This window comes from Eublepharis macularius, chromosome 6 (genome assembly GCF_028583425.1).
Source record: "Eublepharis macularius isolate TG4126 chromosome 6, MPM_Emac_v1.0, whole genome shotgun sequence".
In the NCBI taxonomy this organism is placed as follows: domain Eukaryota; kingdom Metazoa; phylum Chordata; class Lepidosauria; order Squamata; family Eublepharidae; genus Eublepharis; species Eublepharis macularius.
This window is the reverse complement of record NC_072795.1, coordinates 99428187-99444488: the sequence shown is the minus strand read 5'-3', so window position 1 is coordinate 99444488 and position 16302 is coordinate 99428187. Positions and strand designations below refer to the sequence as shown.

The following is a 16302-nucleotide window of genomic DNA, read 5'->3' as shown; positions in this document are numbered from 1 at the left end:
AAAATGAAAGGTTGTGCATCTGTTACCTAAAGATGAAAGTTTGTTAAACAGTCAAATGGCTCACTAAAATATTCAATGTTAGTTTTATACTAAGTCTACATTTTTTCTGTCTCTCACGGTGCTGCAAAAGATCACAGTCTCTCCCACTATGGAAAAGGGAATTAAAAAAAAAACGAAGGAAAATAAATCAATCTGAAATAAAGAAACATAAAGCCTAACAAAGGTTTCTAAATTAAATTCTTTTTTTGATCTTTAAATACATTACTGTTTCTAAAATACTGTGTGTATTATTTCTAAACATACTGTTTGATTGCTAAATGAAGTCAGAATGGTATTTAAAAAGCATAAGAGCCTTACCCGTAAGGTTGCCTACCATGGCAAGGATTTCAATGATTATTAATTTTGCATAGTCTTTCTTTCTCACAGAGATCCAAGGCAGATTACACAGTGCAAGTGAGGTCACTGGCAGGTCAACTAATAAGTGATATAACATCTTGGGGGTGGTACTTTCACCAACATTTATAATCCAAAATTTGATTACTTGCAATGGGGTTCCATGGGGTTTACCCCTAAGGAAGTGTGTATAGGCTCACATTCTTAAACTACAATCCTAAACACAGTTAAACCTTTTAAACCCATTTACTTCAATAGATTCAGGTGGTTGTTACTACGTTTTAGATGACATTGTTAGACAGTGAGATTTATACAACTTTTTACTTTACAGACCATTCATAAGAACATAGAATAGAAGATGTGAAATGCTGAAAAATAATCCTGTTCAGGGATTTCACCTTCTTCCCAGGAATGAATGAATGGAAAGTGGGTTTTACTAAGCATTTTAATACATCTCTGGCTGTACATACTGAAGATGAAATGGCAATCCATCTGAAAGAAAAGCATAATCTTAAGATTTTAATTTTATGAAGTAATTTAGTAAATGGTATAAAAGGAATATAGATTTCCTTGGGACTACAGAACATATTGTATAATCAATTTTTGGACAGAAGTCCCTACTAAGTGTAGCTATGAAGTCTAAAATGGGTAACATGATTAACTTCTGGAGATTTCTCCAAAAAGCACATGACACAGGTGAGAGAAAACAGTTGCTTTAAAAATTACTGGCTTAACATTTATAAAGAAGGGTTGGCTATTTCCACACACAGGAATTTTTTGCATTGTTTTAATCACCACTGCAAAATGCAGAAGCATGTATGTTGACAACAAAGCTTCTACATGTGGGAGTTTTCTGTGCACTTTTTTGTGGTCTTTTTTCTGACTTTTCCCTTCCACACATGCTCCACAACAGCTCTAAATTCACTCTTGGGTCATTATAGCTACTGTGGCAATTCTCTGCCCCTTTTTCTTCTGTTCTTTTCTTCATGCATGCACGGTAGTGCTGCTGACACAGTTCTAGTAAAATTAAAAATCAATAAGTGGCAATAGATCATCATAGTGCTATAATTGCCATTTACTTATTACAAAGAACCCTGCCAAAGGCACAGAAGAAAAAATTGCTGGGAAATTGGTACCCACAAGGATTCAATAGCAGGAATAGCACTTATGTGGGTGGGACCTTTGTAGGGCAGAAAACACAATTTCTTCCATGCAGTGTGCTGGCATACCTAGACTGGGCTTTTTCCCAAATGATCACATCAAAGCAGGTTTGGGATGGAACATGCTGAGGATAGGGTAAATGTAGAGAAAGGACATCACGCGGAAGCCTCCCCCACCCCCACCACAAATATTCCCGTTTGGAAGCAAGGGTGAACAGGACTCTGATGAAATGTACTAAGCACTATTGCCTCCCACAGCTTTGATCCTGTGGAAGGAACAGGAGACGATAAGAGTACGGACACATCTTTGGAAAGCAGTAACTCTCTTAAATAGAAGCATTTTTCCTCCTTATATTGCTTGCTAATTTGATGTGGAGATGTGGCTGCTTATGGGGAGGGGGGGGAAGGGTGCAGCTATCCACAGGGAAAAAAACTGTAGCGGCTAAAATTCATCATGCAGAAGTTTTTATAAGGGCAGAAGTTCCATACAGGGCTGAGTTTGGGTGGTGGCTTTTAAAAAGTATGCACTAAGTGGATGAGGTTGTGTAAGTGCTTTCCTGCATTAGCTATATTCAGACACCACAACAAGCCTTTGTTGATGCTCGGTTTCAGTTTGCTGTAAATAGATGTTTGGAACCTTGGTTTGTGAGGAGGAAATAAACTCCAATTTGACTAGGTGTCCACATGTGCACTTAGAATTTTGATTTTGATTCACAGCTTCCAAAACCAGGAAGTCACACTCTGTGCATGAGGGGAGAAAGAAGGAACACCAGTGAGCATGGCACCTTGCTAGTTTCATGCCCCATCTGAACAAACATCGTGACATTATGCAGCTAAAGCTGAACAGAGATGGTACTTATACAACTGCATTTCCCTTTCTGCTGCAGTCATTTTTTCCCCAAATGCAGCCATAATGTATAACTTCTGAAAGCTAAAATCCTGAAATCCTACAATGCACAATGATTTTTTTTTTAAAAAAATTATAAATATTTTATGAATATTTCTATTTTTAGAAAAAAAAGAAAAAGAAAATTCTACAATGCAGTAAACAAGATTTAATAGCTTGTTAAAGGAATACTTGTAAGTGGCCCTTTAAACACAATTTAATATATTGTTAGAGGAATACTTGTAAGTGGCCCTTTCTTATATGCCCAGGATAATGTCAATGACCACCTTAAGGTCCAGATTAGGCAGGGATCCTGAGGTTTTTTTTGCCTTCCTCTGGGCACAGAGCAGGGGGTCAACTGAGGGATTGAGGGGGGAACATAGCTGTGAATTTCCTGCGTGTGCAGGAGGTAGGAGTAAATGACTCTTGGGGTCCCTTCTGGCTCTATGTTTCTAAATATTTATAGGACTGCACCAGAGTCTAGTGGAGCAATACAGGAAAGTTACCCTTGAGTCTACATGTTCCATAGCACCTTCAGAATGTAGAGAATCCATCTACATTCCTATCTGCATTAAGCTCTTCTCCAAGTTCTATGTGACTCCACACACAGTTTGGGAGCAATTTTGCTATGCCTCCCCTGACAAAAGAAGTTGTTGCCAGTGTAGCAGCGCTGCCCATTCTGATGAACCAGCATGACATCAGGGTTGACTAAGGACACCAATAAAAAGGTCAAATTGTGTGGCTTTTATTTGCCCATGAGCTGGCCCATACATATAAGAGTCTTATAATTAAGATTAACTGTGTATCCTGTGCAATATTCATCAGTTTAAAGATAAGTTTTTATTTCTTCCTTTAGATATATGACAGATTAAATGTCACCAAAAGAGTAGATGATCCCTGCTAAGTAAACAAAAAATAATAATAATAATCAAACCACATGCTCATATTTCATTGAGCATCCAGTGAAGTGCGACAGAATTAGGTTTTAATGTCAAGGCAAAAGCAAACTTCCTGACAAGGGGTGAGGGGAGGGCTTCTGTAGATGTCTGCACTGAGTGTTTTGAAATGGCAGTGAAGGGTAGTGTTTAAAAGTCAAACAACATGATGCATGTTGTATTTATATTAAAATCTCAGAAAAGAGCACAGTTCATTTTCTCATTTCTGATGTTAATAACAGACTGTGAGTTCTGTTAACTAGCTCCTTATTGAGACATTTATAAATACAGTAAATGTGTTACATCAATTATTTAAAAAAATCTCTAACATATTTTGATTATATGAAGATAAGAAATGATTGCACTAACGTATTCTTGGCAAGAAAAAAAGCAACAATGCTTTATGTGACCCATAGAGTAAGGCTCAATCACAGAATCACACAGAGTTGGAAGGGGCCATACAGACCTTCTAGTCCAACCCCCTGCCCAATGCAGGATGAGCCTAAAGCATCCCTGACAAATATTCATCCAGCCTCTCCTGGAAAACTGCCAGTGAAGGGGAGCTCACCACCTCGCCAGGCAGCTGATTCCACCTTTGAACTACTCTGACAGTGAAAAAGTTTCTCCTAATATCCAGCTGGTACCTTTCTGCATGTAATTTAAGCCCATTGCTTCGAGTCCTATCCTCTGTTGCCAACTGGAACAGCTCCTTGCCCTCCTCCAAATGACAGCCGTTCAAATATTTAAAGAGAGCAATCATGTCCCCCCTCAATCTCCTCTTCTCCAAACTAAATATTCCCAAGGCCCTCAGCCTTTCCTTGTAGGGCTCAGTCTCCATTCCTCTGATCATTCTCATTGCTCTCTTCTGCACCCTCTCAATTTTTTCCACATCCTTTTTGAAGTGAGGCCTCCAGAACTGCACAAAGTACTCCAGGTGTGGCCTGACCAAGGCACTATGGAGAGGGACTATGACCTCCTGTGATTTCGATGCAATGGCCCTTTTGATACAACCCAAGACTGAGTTTGCCTTTTTTGCCACTGTATCACACTGACTGCTCATATTTAGTTTACAGTCCACTCTTGCCCTAAGATGTGTTTTGCATACACTACTACCCAGAAGTGTATCCTCCATCCAGGATTTGTGCTTCACATCTTTGTGGCCCAGATGTAATACTGTGCACTTACCTATGTTGAATTGTATCCTGTTCACAACCGCCCACTTCTCCAGAGTATTCAGGTCTTGTTGAATTTTAACTCTCTTCTTCAGTGTTTGCCACTCCTCCCAATTTGGTATCATCAGCAAATTTACTACTCAGCTATTCAGCCAGTTTACCCCTTCATCCAGATCACTGATAAAAATACTGAAAAGCACCGGGCCCAAAACTGAGCCCTGCGGCACCCCACTGGACACCTCCCTCCAATCTGATGAAATGTCACTGACAACCACTCTTTGGGTGCAGTCCTCTAACCAGTTCCCTATCCATCGAACTGTCCTATAGTCCAGTCCACAGTCTTCCAGTTTGCCCATCAGAATGTCATGGGGGACCTTATCAAAAGCTTTACTGAAATCCAGGTAAATCACATTGATAGAGTTCCCACGAACCAGTAAGCTTGTCACTCAATCAAAGAAGGCAACCAGGTTAGTCTGACAAGATCTGTTGGGGACAAAACCATGTTAACTTCCCCAGATCACTAAGTGGTCCTTCAGATGCTTACAGATCGATCCCTTTAAAATCTGCTCTAATATCTTCCCAGCAACAGAAGTCAGACTGACCGGCCTGTAGTTTCCCGGGTCATCCTTCCCTTTCTTAAAGATTGGGATAACGTTCACTCTTCTCCAATCTCGTGGCACATCCCCAGTCCTCTAGGAGGCCTTGAAGATGATGGACAGAGGCTCTGTAAGATCTCTAGAAAGTTCTTTGAGCACTCTCGAGTGCACATCATCTGGCCCAGGGGATTTGTATTTGTCCAGTGCAGCAAGGTGCCTCTCCACAACCTCTCTGTCAATGTCAACTAGCCCCCCAGGTGTCCTGTCATGTCTACTACCATCTCTAGATGGGCTCAAGTTCTTCGGGGAGAAAACAGAGGCAAAAAAGTCATTAAGCCTGTCTGCTTTTTCTCTGCCCTCCATCAGAGTTTCTCCTTCCACTCCCAACAGTGGTCCAATTGCCTCTTTTTACCTTGCGCTTGCTTCTCACATAACTGTAGAAGTTTTTTCTTATTGTAGTGAGCTCCCCTGTCCAGACCCAGCTCATACTGAGCTTTGGCTTCTCTGATGGCTCATCTGCAGTACCTAGTAACCTTCATATATTCCTCTTTAGAGGTCTGTCCTTCTCCCAATTCCTGAACATTTCCTTTTTCTCCCTTAGCTTATTCTGGAGCTCTCTGTTCATCCACATCGGTTTCTTGGAACCCTTACCATGTTTCTGTCTTGCTGGAATAATGAGGGCTTGAGCTTGCAAAAGCTCATGTTTGAGAAGAGCCCACCCTTCACTCTCTCCTTTCCCTTCCAGCACACTCTCCCATGGAATGACTCTCATCAAGCCTCTGAGTTCTTTGAAGTCAGCCCTACAAAAATCTAACCTACGAGTCTGGCTACAAACTTCCTTGGCCTCCCCCAGCAACTGGATTTCAAGGAGGACATGGTCACTTCCCCCTAAGGTCCCCATCACCTTCAACCCATCTAGCAATTCTTCCTTGTTGGTTAATATTAAGTCTAGTATGTCCAAGCCCCTTGTAGCTACCTCCACCATTTGAAAAAGGAAGTTATCAGCGAGGAAGGTCCAGAAGTCGCATGAGTCTTGTCGCTTTGCTGAGCTTGTCTCCCACACACATTGGGGAAGTTGAAGTCACCCATAATTATAAGGTTCTGATGTCTGGATACTATACCAATCTGTTCAAGGAGGGCAGCATCCATTTCCTCTCCCTGGTCAGGCAGTCTGTAGCAGACTCTAACAACAATACCCTTTGTCCTTCCTCCCCTTATTTCTACCCATGCTTTCCACTGGGCTGTCCGCCCCATTCTCCATAACTTCCTGACAATCAAGCCCTCTCCTTGCATACAATGCCACTCCACCTCTTCTTCTACCCTTCCGGTTTTTCTTGAACAACTCGTACCCATGCACTACCACATTCAGTCATGGGAATCATCCCACCAAGTCTCAGTAATTTCTACTATATTGTAGCCCTCTGTTTTCAAGAGAAGCTCAATCCATTACTGTTCCATTACTTATCCTCCTGCCAATTGCCACATTCACAGTCATAAAAGCAGCTATAGTTTTACTCAGTATAAACACCACAGATTGCACTTTGGCTGAAGTACCATTAAGCTCATCCTGTCCTTTGCTATTTCAATGTTCTATTTAATGAGGCTGGCACTGGCAATGACGCTAGATCAATGTGTATCTGCACCCGCTGTCATTGTAGAACGATTGTTCACAATGGGGCTATTGGAAGTATCTACACTGATCCTCTGCCACTGTGACACTGCCACCACAGTTGGGAAAGATTTCTTCTCCGCACAATGGTGCCAGTGGCTGCTGCTGGGTCAGTAACGGATCACATCCAGCTGCCAGCATAATGGTGCCAATTATAGACTGAAGGAATTACTGCGTCAGATCCTCGCTATAGTAATAATGGATGCATTCTTGAAGGATGAAGCCAGCAGGAGCAAATCTAATCTAGGGTCATTTCACAAGTTCACTGGGAAGGGGGAAGGTATCTTCTATGTGAGATTGAGGTTCTCTTACTTTGGTCACATGATGAAAAGATAAGATTTGCTAGAAATGACAATAACACTAGGAAAAGTGGAAGGCAGTAGGAAAAGAGGAAGACCCAAAATGTGATGTCTGAACGCAATAAAGGAAGCCACGTCCACCAGCTTGCACGATCTGAGCAAGGCTGTTAACAATAGGACACTTTGGAGGTCTTTCATTCATAGGGTCACCACAGATTTAAATTGGAAGAGACTTGATGGCTCATAACACACACGCACACATTTGGTGAGGTAATGAGCAGATAGGGGCATAGCACTGCATCCATAATCTGTCTGCAGGTATACAAAAACCATTTTTAAAGGGAAAGGATTGCTTAAATCAAGCCTACACAATTACCCATTTGTATATTGCCTACAACATACATTATGCTGCACTCCTGAAGACAGAACACAATTCAGAGATGAACTGATAAGTAAACAACCCCTAATTTTGTCCCAATTTTCCATCACCACTTTTAAAAAAACAGAAAGAACAGGTTTTAACTAATATGCCACTATTTTCACTTTTAAATTTCAGTAAGTTGCTTCAGCGTCAGACTTTACACCACTGTGCCTGGTATGCTACGATAAGACACACAGAACGTTTTCTTCTCTCTTTTGTGAAATCTTTAAGCCTGGAATCTTGGGCTGCTCTACTACCTCAATGATTAAAAAACGAATATTAAATTTTACATGCAGCAGTTGGCAACTTTAAGTATATAAGGTGACGAATTCCTAGTTTTCATTTTTAAAGAAGTAAATCTCTAGCTCCTGTACTTTGCAAGACACAAAGGAAATTGCGCAGGCAACACTGTGCCCCAGTGTAAAGTAGCCAACCTGCTCCCAAATCAGGGCATTTTGCTCATATTCATACCATCTCCCAAAATAAGTTAGAGAAGAAATATGAGAGATTAAATATAGACTTAGGTCATTGTCCTGTAGGTTTCAAAATATTCAAAATCAATAAATATGAATAATTAAGATGCACATCTTGCTAATCTCAACTGTTCAGTTCCCAAACTTGATTATTACATTTGGGGGGAAATTATGAACGTTTTCCGTTTAGAGACTTTATACAGGCCTCTATGAAAATAGATGTTCATAATCTTATGCTGCTAATTAGGCTATTTGGGGTTAATTTATAATAGAAGCAAGAAAACATTCATACTTTGTATAGGATTTTCAACAGAAAATTAGCTCAAGAAAACACTGCAAGAGGGCAATGATACGTCTGATCAGGGAGGTTAATGAATTAGTGTAAACAATTAAGCCCTAATTTAATTCAACAATGAAGAACATTTGTGAATCACTAGACTATGGAGATCCATTGGTTTGTTCATTAAACTAGAAGATTAAATTGCTGACTATCCCACCATGAATTATTTTATGGACAATAGCAAAAAAAATTGTATTTTGCTATAAAGTTCACAGTTAGCCACTGAATAAACCAGCCAACCCCAACCGGAAAAAATACATAATTTGAAAAGGCCAGTGGGTAGCAGAAAGCAAACACTCATCCCCACCCCCGTCATGATAGCAATTGTTAATTCACTTGTAATTTTTTTAGGATGAAGAACAATAGTCAAAATCCGGGGGGGGGGGGGGGAGGGAATCAGACATTTATCTTTCAGTTTGCATCCAAGCATTCAGCATTTTAAACTTATATATATATTTGTTATTACGTAAAGTCTGAGTTGTTATATGAAAACTTCATTCCTTACCTCAGAAGTGTTACCAGTTACATCAATCTCTGGTGGTACAAAGGCTCCTTCTGGATCATCTTGAAATAGATTAATCAGTGTTATTTTAATTTAAACAACATACTCAGGAACATGTTCTATTTCAACAACAAATTTAAAAGACTTTAGAGCTTCAAACGGCTAGTTCAGCTTCTAATATCTTTTTATGAGAACTAGGATGTCAGACCAGACCCAGGAAGACCCACTTTCCTATTTCTCCTCATGCTGAGCTTGCAACCAGCAGGAGATGAGGGAGACAATAACTTCTGAATTTCAGGAAGGCGATTAGCATCCACAGTGAAATGACATCACTTCTGACACGACCCGGAAATGATGCCACCGTGCTGGGGGTGACACTCTAGCATTTGCTTAAAACTCTATGGTTTAACCATAGAGCTTTGGATGACTGCTAGAATGTCACCTGGCATGATGATATTACTTCCAGATCATGCCAGAAGTTATATCTTCATTCCAGGAATGCCCACTGAACCCCCACATACACAGCAGGAAAATGACAACCCTAGCTTGGACCAGTCACTCTCTTGCAGCCTACCCTACCTCCTAGAGCTGTTGTGTGGATAAAAAAAAGAGGACAGGAAAATTATGTACACCACCCTAAGCTCTCTGGAGGGTAAAATGGTAATTGGTATTTGGGGGGTTAAAGAAATTACTGTATAAGTCTGAAACATAAACATCATAATATTTCCTCTCAATATATGCTGTCAATGCATTCTGAAAAAGCTCACCAAAAATTCTATTTTGGGAATTATTGTTACCTCAATAAGGGGACATAAAGTTATCATGAGACACAGCAAGACACAGGCTACTTAATCTTTGTCAGCCTCAGCCTTGTTGAGTGCTGAAAGCTATCAATCTATTTCAAGGCTAAAGGAGGCCGATGACAAAAATACTTTCTCACAAATTCCTACCCAAATCATCAGATTCTGCCTCCTAGTCTGCTTAGAAGATTCTCTCTTGCACAGCCTAGCATACATTTTATTTGTTTGTTTATAGCTCACCTATCTCACTGAGACCTAAGGCAGATTACACACTGCAAGTCAGTAAGATCAACAGCTAGTCCATTACTGAATAAATTGGGTATGGGTTGTAGAAATTTGAAAAACAACATATATATCCAAACACAGAGATGAAACATTGCTGGAACAAAGCTTAAGTAAATAAACATGACATCTTTAATGATGCAGAAACTACCCAATAGGAGCATATCTACATCAACAGACAGTACCCAGTAGAACAGTCTACAGTCCCTGTCCCTCTACCAAGGCACCTCTTTGAGCCATTTCTTACAGTACAGCCCTATTACCTGAGTAAAAGAAAGCCCTCCTGACTAATTCAGTTTTGCATAGTTTGCAGAAAGCTAGGAGAAGGGGAGCTTTCCTGACCTCCTCAGACGGCAACAGCTACTACAGAGAAAGTGAATGTATGGGCAGTTGTAGAATTTGTACAACTGCGGGGTACAATCTGTAGAAGGCCCTGTTCTTTGATTTCCGCAATGAAGAGGGGAGGGGCAGGAAGGAATATAAGAGAAAGAACACCAACATCTCTACCAAATTTCCCTCATGTACGATTCTAGAGACAAAATATATTCAAAACTGGCTTTGTATGGATCACTGCAAATACATATTTGATTAACTACTGATATTTTCACTGCCAACTACGTTTTCATAATACAAAGACTCTAAATTCTAACAGCCTGGGCCAGTTGAGGTTGAATTAATTGCTGGAACATATGAAAATGCTGTTCTTCACTTTAAGTCCATTTAGACCCTGGGGTCAGAATACTTGAAGGACTATCTCTTCTATTCTGCAGTCCACCAGTTAAGATCCTCTTCCCAAAACTATGCTCTCTGTGCACCTGCCTGCAGAGGTTAGACAGGTGGCAACTAGAAGGAGGACTTCTTCAATGGTGGCATTGAGGTTAACCAGGCACCTATTTTATTGCCTCTGGAAGCTAGGCCACACCATTTCTCTTTTAACTGAAGGGCTTTAGGCTATTTAGGGATATCATTTTCGGCTGCTTAATGTCATTTTAATGCTGTTTTGTGATTATTGGAAAACAGTACTAAAATGTTCATTGCCTGAATAGGCTTAGCTTGCCCTGTATATGCAATCAATCCAGAAAGTACTCTCTCATTCTAGTAAGCTCTGGCTAGTAGTATAATATTATAATTCTTTTGTTGGCTGGGGTAATGTTACTAAGAAAAGAAAACCTTATATCAAGGAAGGGAGAGAAATCAGCAGAAGACAGTGTTAAATACAAGTCAGAAAGACTATGCCAATAAACTGTTTTTTAAATTCTGTTATTATTATTAAATAAATTAAGACTGGCTTTTTTAAAAGCATGAAACAAAATAACCATTATCAAGGTTGCTACAGAACTCAGAGACTGCAGCACTGGAACCATTAGTTCAATTTTTTAAGCATCTTTTCTTGCTGAATGGAACAAACTCTCTAGACAATCTCTCCCATACAGCCTTTTCACATCAATGATACCACATATCTACCCAAGTAAAATCAATACCTCATATCCCCTATAGCACACTCATGTTGATCATTTTATATCTTGGTACTATTAACATTCCACAGCATTTAACAAGAACAACATAATTTGTCAGTCCTTTCAATGATTCCTTAAAGCCTTGTGAAAAGAAGCATAGGTATACACAAGATGGAAACTTATCAACAGACAAGTTGTAAAAATATGGCCATCAGGCCTGGTTTAACAGATTTATAAATAAGGTAACATGCTATAAGCCATGTGGGAAACAAGACTTGCAGAATCCTTTCTATTAAAAAAAAAATGGAAGAACTTTAGTTATTCAGGTATGTGAAGAAATTTTCTTTGCAGTGGGACTCGCCAGAACTGAGTACCAGCGCTCTTTTGGGAGGCCCTTCCAAATTCAGAAGGGGGGATTCATGGAAATCAGTGCAACCTTCTATGTGAGTACTGGCAGCTCTTTTTAAAATTAAAAAACACTGGTTACGCGTAAGACTTCTTCAAAGTTTTGGTCTTTGAATGACAAGATGGTGTCATGAACAGTGCAGAAGGGATTGAGACTAGAGACGGGCACGAACAGCAATACGAACTAAAAAAAGCCACGAACAGCCCAATCAGCTGTTCGCGAACAAGCTGCTAGTGAGGCCCCATTCTAAACGAACAGGTGGTTGTTGCAAGCCTCGTTTGATGCTGTTTGTTGCTTTTTGTCAAGCCAGACAATCTGGCATCTGCAATCAATTCCCTTGGCAACCGGAGGCAGGGACTGCCTGAATTCTGTCTGAACTCTTGCTGTTGCCCTGGAAACCCCAATCTAAGCCCAATTTAGCTTGATAGGCAGGTCTTCCTTTCAAGTGTGGAGCTCCAAATTTGTTACAAGGAAGCAAACAGCAGGGGGGAGGGGGGCTCCCAGCTCTGGTTTTGCAGACAGTGAGGGAGAGATGGTTGCTGTTCGCATTTTGAGAGAGAGACAGGGAGAGTGCATTGGAGCTTGAATTTTCTTTGTGTGTGGTGGGATAGGGACCTACCTCTTCAAGTTCCAGGGCTGCTGCCAGACTCTGGGCCAAGCTATTATTTATTATTAGTACCTTTCCTGCTGCCTGCTCAGGTAAGGTTTCTGGGAGTGGTGCGGTAGGGATCTTGATGGCTGGAGGACAGCCTGCTGGCCCCCACGAACAACAAACATGTTCATGAACAGGTCATGTTCGTCAATGTTCGTTGTTCATGGATGGCAACAAACAACGAACACTGGGTTTTTTTCTGTTCGTGCCCATGTCTAATTGAGACCTAAGCTCAACAAACTCATTTGGCAATGACAAGCTGAATGAGGGTGAAGAGGAAAGAAGCCAACACTGAAAAAACTAGGAAACACATACACTTATTTTACAGGTATCAGATTAACTCTTAGTCATGTCAACCAAGTACAGCAATTTGAAATGGTTCTTATACAAAGCTGTAGAAAGAGGGATAGGAGCAGGATATCTAGAATGAGCAAGAAAGCTAAATAAGAAAACTGTTGTGATAAAAAGTGGCCTTTTAATCTATCTGAATAAAAAGTCTCTCCAAATGGGACAAGGCCAGATTTGTGTTTCTCACATCAGTCTAATCTACACAAAACATCCAGATTTTACAAAAAAACCCTATCTTGCTCTTGGCCTTCAAGAAGGCTAAATAGAATGGAATAAAAGGTTGAAAGTCCAGATCCCATATCACCATCATTGCCAACATCCTACTAAAAGAGAAATTTTTGCTGAATCACTGTCATCATTCGGCTGGCATCACTTCACTTCTCCCTGCCATAGAGAAGCACCTAAAATGGCACATGGAGAAAATGACTCATTTCTCTGTATAGCTTTTGCTGTATCAATTGTCCTAAATCCTGGAATACTTACACTTCAGGTTATATTAATAGTGAGTTAACACTTTAACCAATATGGTTCACTAGTTAATCAATTAAAGCTTACAACCTAATGATCAGCTTGCAATAGGCAATAAAATTATGCTACTACTGGGAAATACAATGCACTCTTTCAACTACTGTATTTTATGTATGCATAAAATATTCAGAAGTTCAGAAAATATGTAGGAATCACCAAATGCTTTTTAAAAGAAAAAAAGTCAGTGCGCTTTAAAAGTGGACCCCTCCCCCATTATCTAGCAAGCTAACTCCAAACTAGAAAATATAGAGCCATCTACACTCTTTTAGCCAGCAGGACTTTGACTATGTGTTGGACTACACCTATTACAATGGTTTTGAGATGATGTTCAGGAGACAATGAATCCATATTAAAGCCACTAAATCTCATTTTGTAAGCTACTGGTTAGAACTTAAAGATTTTTAATAAACTACAACTTTAAAAGGCTCTGATGTTATTAATTTTAATATGATACAACCTGACAACCACATAAGAAATATTTACTAGTTCATAAGAAAAAAAGTTACCTACCCTGTTTATCTTGTTTCCCACTTGGTAAACGAACAAGCTACTTTTTTAAAAAAAAACATTCCTTTCACAAGACAAATTGGTCATACAAGTAATACAAGTAGGGCCCAACCTCAGCTTTGCTGCCATTGCTGTTCTCTGCATTCCCAGCCTCCATAGAGAGGTGGAGAGAACTACGCTGGGCCCAGTAGCAGTGGTAGAGGCAGGGACCTATGCCTGGCATGAATCCCGGAGTCTGCTGGTGCCCTGCCTCCACCACTGCTGGGCATACTGAGGTGCTTGAAGCTGGGGGTGGCAGTGAAGGGGGCACAGCTGGCTTTTCCTGCCTTTCCCAGCCACCTCCTCCTCTCTTCGTAAGTGCGTGTAGGGCTCTCCCCCTTGCACTGCTGCCTCCAGGAAGCCCTCCCAGCCTACAATGACCATGGGGAAAGACATACGTTCATTTTCTGCACATGTCCAGAAAACACTTTTGGTTGAGGGGGAATTTAAACCCCAAATGTAATTTGTACAACTTGCCAGATTTTTCTGCAACCCTGGGGGTCTCCAAGGTTACAGAAGCATCTGGGTTGTAGCAAAGTTATCCCAATCTCCATATTTAAGCATCTACTTACAAGGGTCATTAGATATACGATTTGCAAATTTAAACAGTTGTATAACGTAGAAAGAAATGCATCTCACCCCCTCCCCCGATAGACTCTTCTTCTAGACTATCCCAACCTGTTGCCCAAGGCTTCAAAAGGTGGCAGAGTTGTTCTTGCCCATGCCTGTCCTCAGCTCCAGCACCAGAGACCCTTCCTTCTTTGCCTCTCCCTCTTGTGATTCTCCAAATCACTACTATTTCCTGTCTTGTTGTACCTCTCCCCATCTCTTTCATACTTGTAAATGAACATAGGTGGCTGTTTATTTATTATATCTAGAGTCTCAGTTCCTGGACTGATTATCATTTTGGGCTGTAGCAACATGACACCATCATGGTCATCTTCACCCAGGTTGATGGCTGGTGAGATACAACCACCTGACAATTTCATGGTAGGCTGCTTTCTCCTACGAAATCAGCCCCTTGCCTACTTTACCTTCTGTTGCAACTAGAGATGGCCACGAACTGGGAAAAAAACAAACCATGAGGTTCGTGGTTCGTCACATTTCATGAACCATAAACTTTCACGAACCTACCTCGGTTCGTGAACCTGTTCTTTTGGATTCTGAAAACGTCACTTCCAGGTCAGCAGAAGGTCTACAGAAAGCCCAACCCCCGTTGCCTAGGAAACTGATTGATCGGTGCCAGGCTGTCTGCAGCGATGAACCAAAAAATGAACCAGCCTAAAGTTCATTGCAGTTCATCAGAAATGGGCTCCAACGAGCGAACCACAAACCAGCCCATTTAGTGCCAAACTTTGGTTCGTATTTCAGTTCGTGGCCATCTCTAGTTGCAACATAAATACAGTTCCTGCATCCTGGGGGTCAAAGTAAGCTGGAAGAACATTCCCCTCTTCCGACATCCCCTCTCCCTCTGTACCTCACTCCTTCATATCTTCACCATACCAATTTGTGGGATAACCTTATTGCTGACTCAGAGGGGTCACTTCTGGAAGAAGATTCAAGTTTTTTTTAAAAAAAAATCCTGCAGCTTTATATAAATCTATCACATCCTCTCATAGCTGTCAGACTCTCTTTGTATTTAAGACACTTCCAGACAAGTGTATGACAGCTTTCACAGAGCATATCCTCTGGAAGATGCTAGCTAGCCCATAGTATTGAATCCAAAAACTTACTGAGCTAGAAATCTTTGTTCAATATTGTAACAACTAAATGAACATACAGTGTTAGTAGATCTAACCTAATTTAGCTTCGCACAGGTCAACATTCATCCTTGCACCAAGAAATTATGGTTTCCAATCTAATTAAAATACATGTACAAGTCTGATGGGGAGAATATAATATTTCACTACATCCTCTCAGCATGAGTTTTTGTACATTTCAACAAATTGCCTAGAAGCGTGAATACTTACTTACCACTGATCTGTTCCATGAAGCATACATTGCCATTGGTGTTAAAAGCCAAAGTGTCAGGAGTAATGCAAAGTGTTTGGAAGATTGCAGAATGGGCAATGTTCTTCATAGACTGGCTACACTCCAGGCAAATCGCCCAAATATCCTGCTCAGTTAGACAGCCATCCTGCAGTGACAAAACATCAGCAAGAGACACGTTCTCCTGCCAAGACATGAAGTCATAAATTACTCCACATTACATGACATAATCTGTAGCCAACTGTGTCAAATATAATCTATAATACACAAATCCAACTTATCCTCAGAAACTTTAAGGCCTTTTAAGGGCCAAACTATATATGATGGTGTCAAGGGTTGGTCAAGGCACCGACCTGTAGATGCTGCTGCCATTTTAAAATGCCACAAGGGACTTATTAATCAGGCTTGCAGCACTGCAGGCTGAGGTGCTCTCAGCCCCTCATGCCTT

General features: G+C 40.7%; 1 protein-coding gene across 1 annotated transcript in view; it reads right to left on the bottom strand.

The window, feature by feature from the left end:
* KNDC1 (kinase non-catalytic C-lobe domain containing 1) overlaps positions 1–16302 on the bottom strand; it is a 90476-nt gene that overhangs the window by 69182 nt on the left and 4992 nt on the right. Inside the window, exons 2-3 of the mRNA XM_054983134.1 lie at positions 15840–16038; positions 8850–8908 (exon numbers count right to left, since the gene is read on the bottom strand). Coding sequence (XP_054839109.1) covers positions 8850–8908; positions 15840–16038 — 258 coding nt within the window. The remainder of the gene's footprint in view (positions 1–8849; positions 8909–15839; positions 16039–16302) is intronic.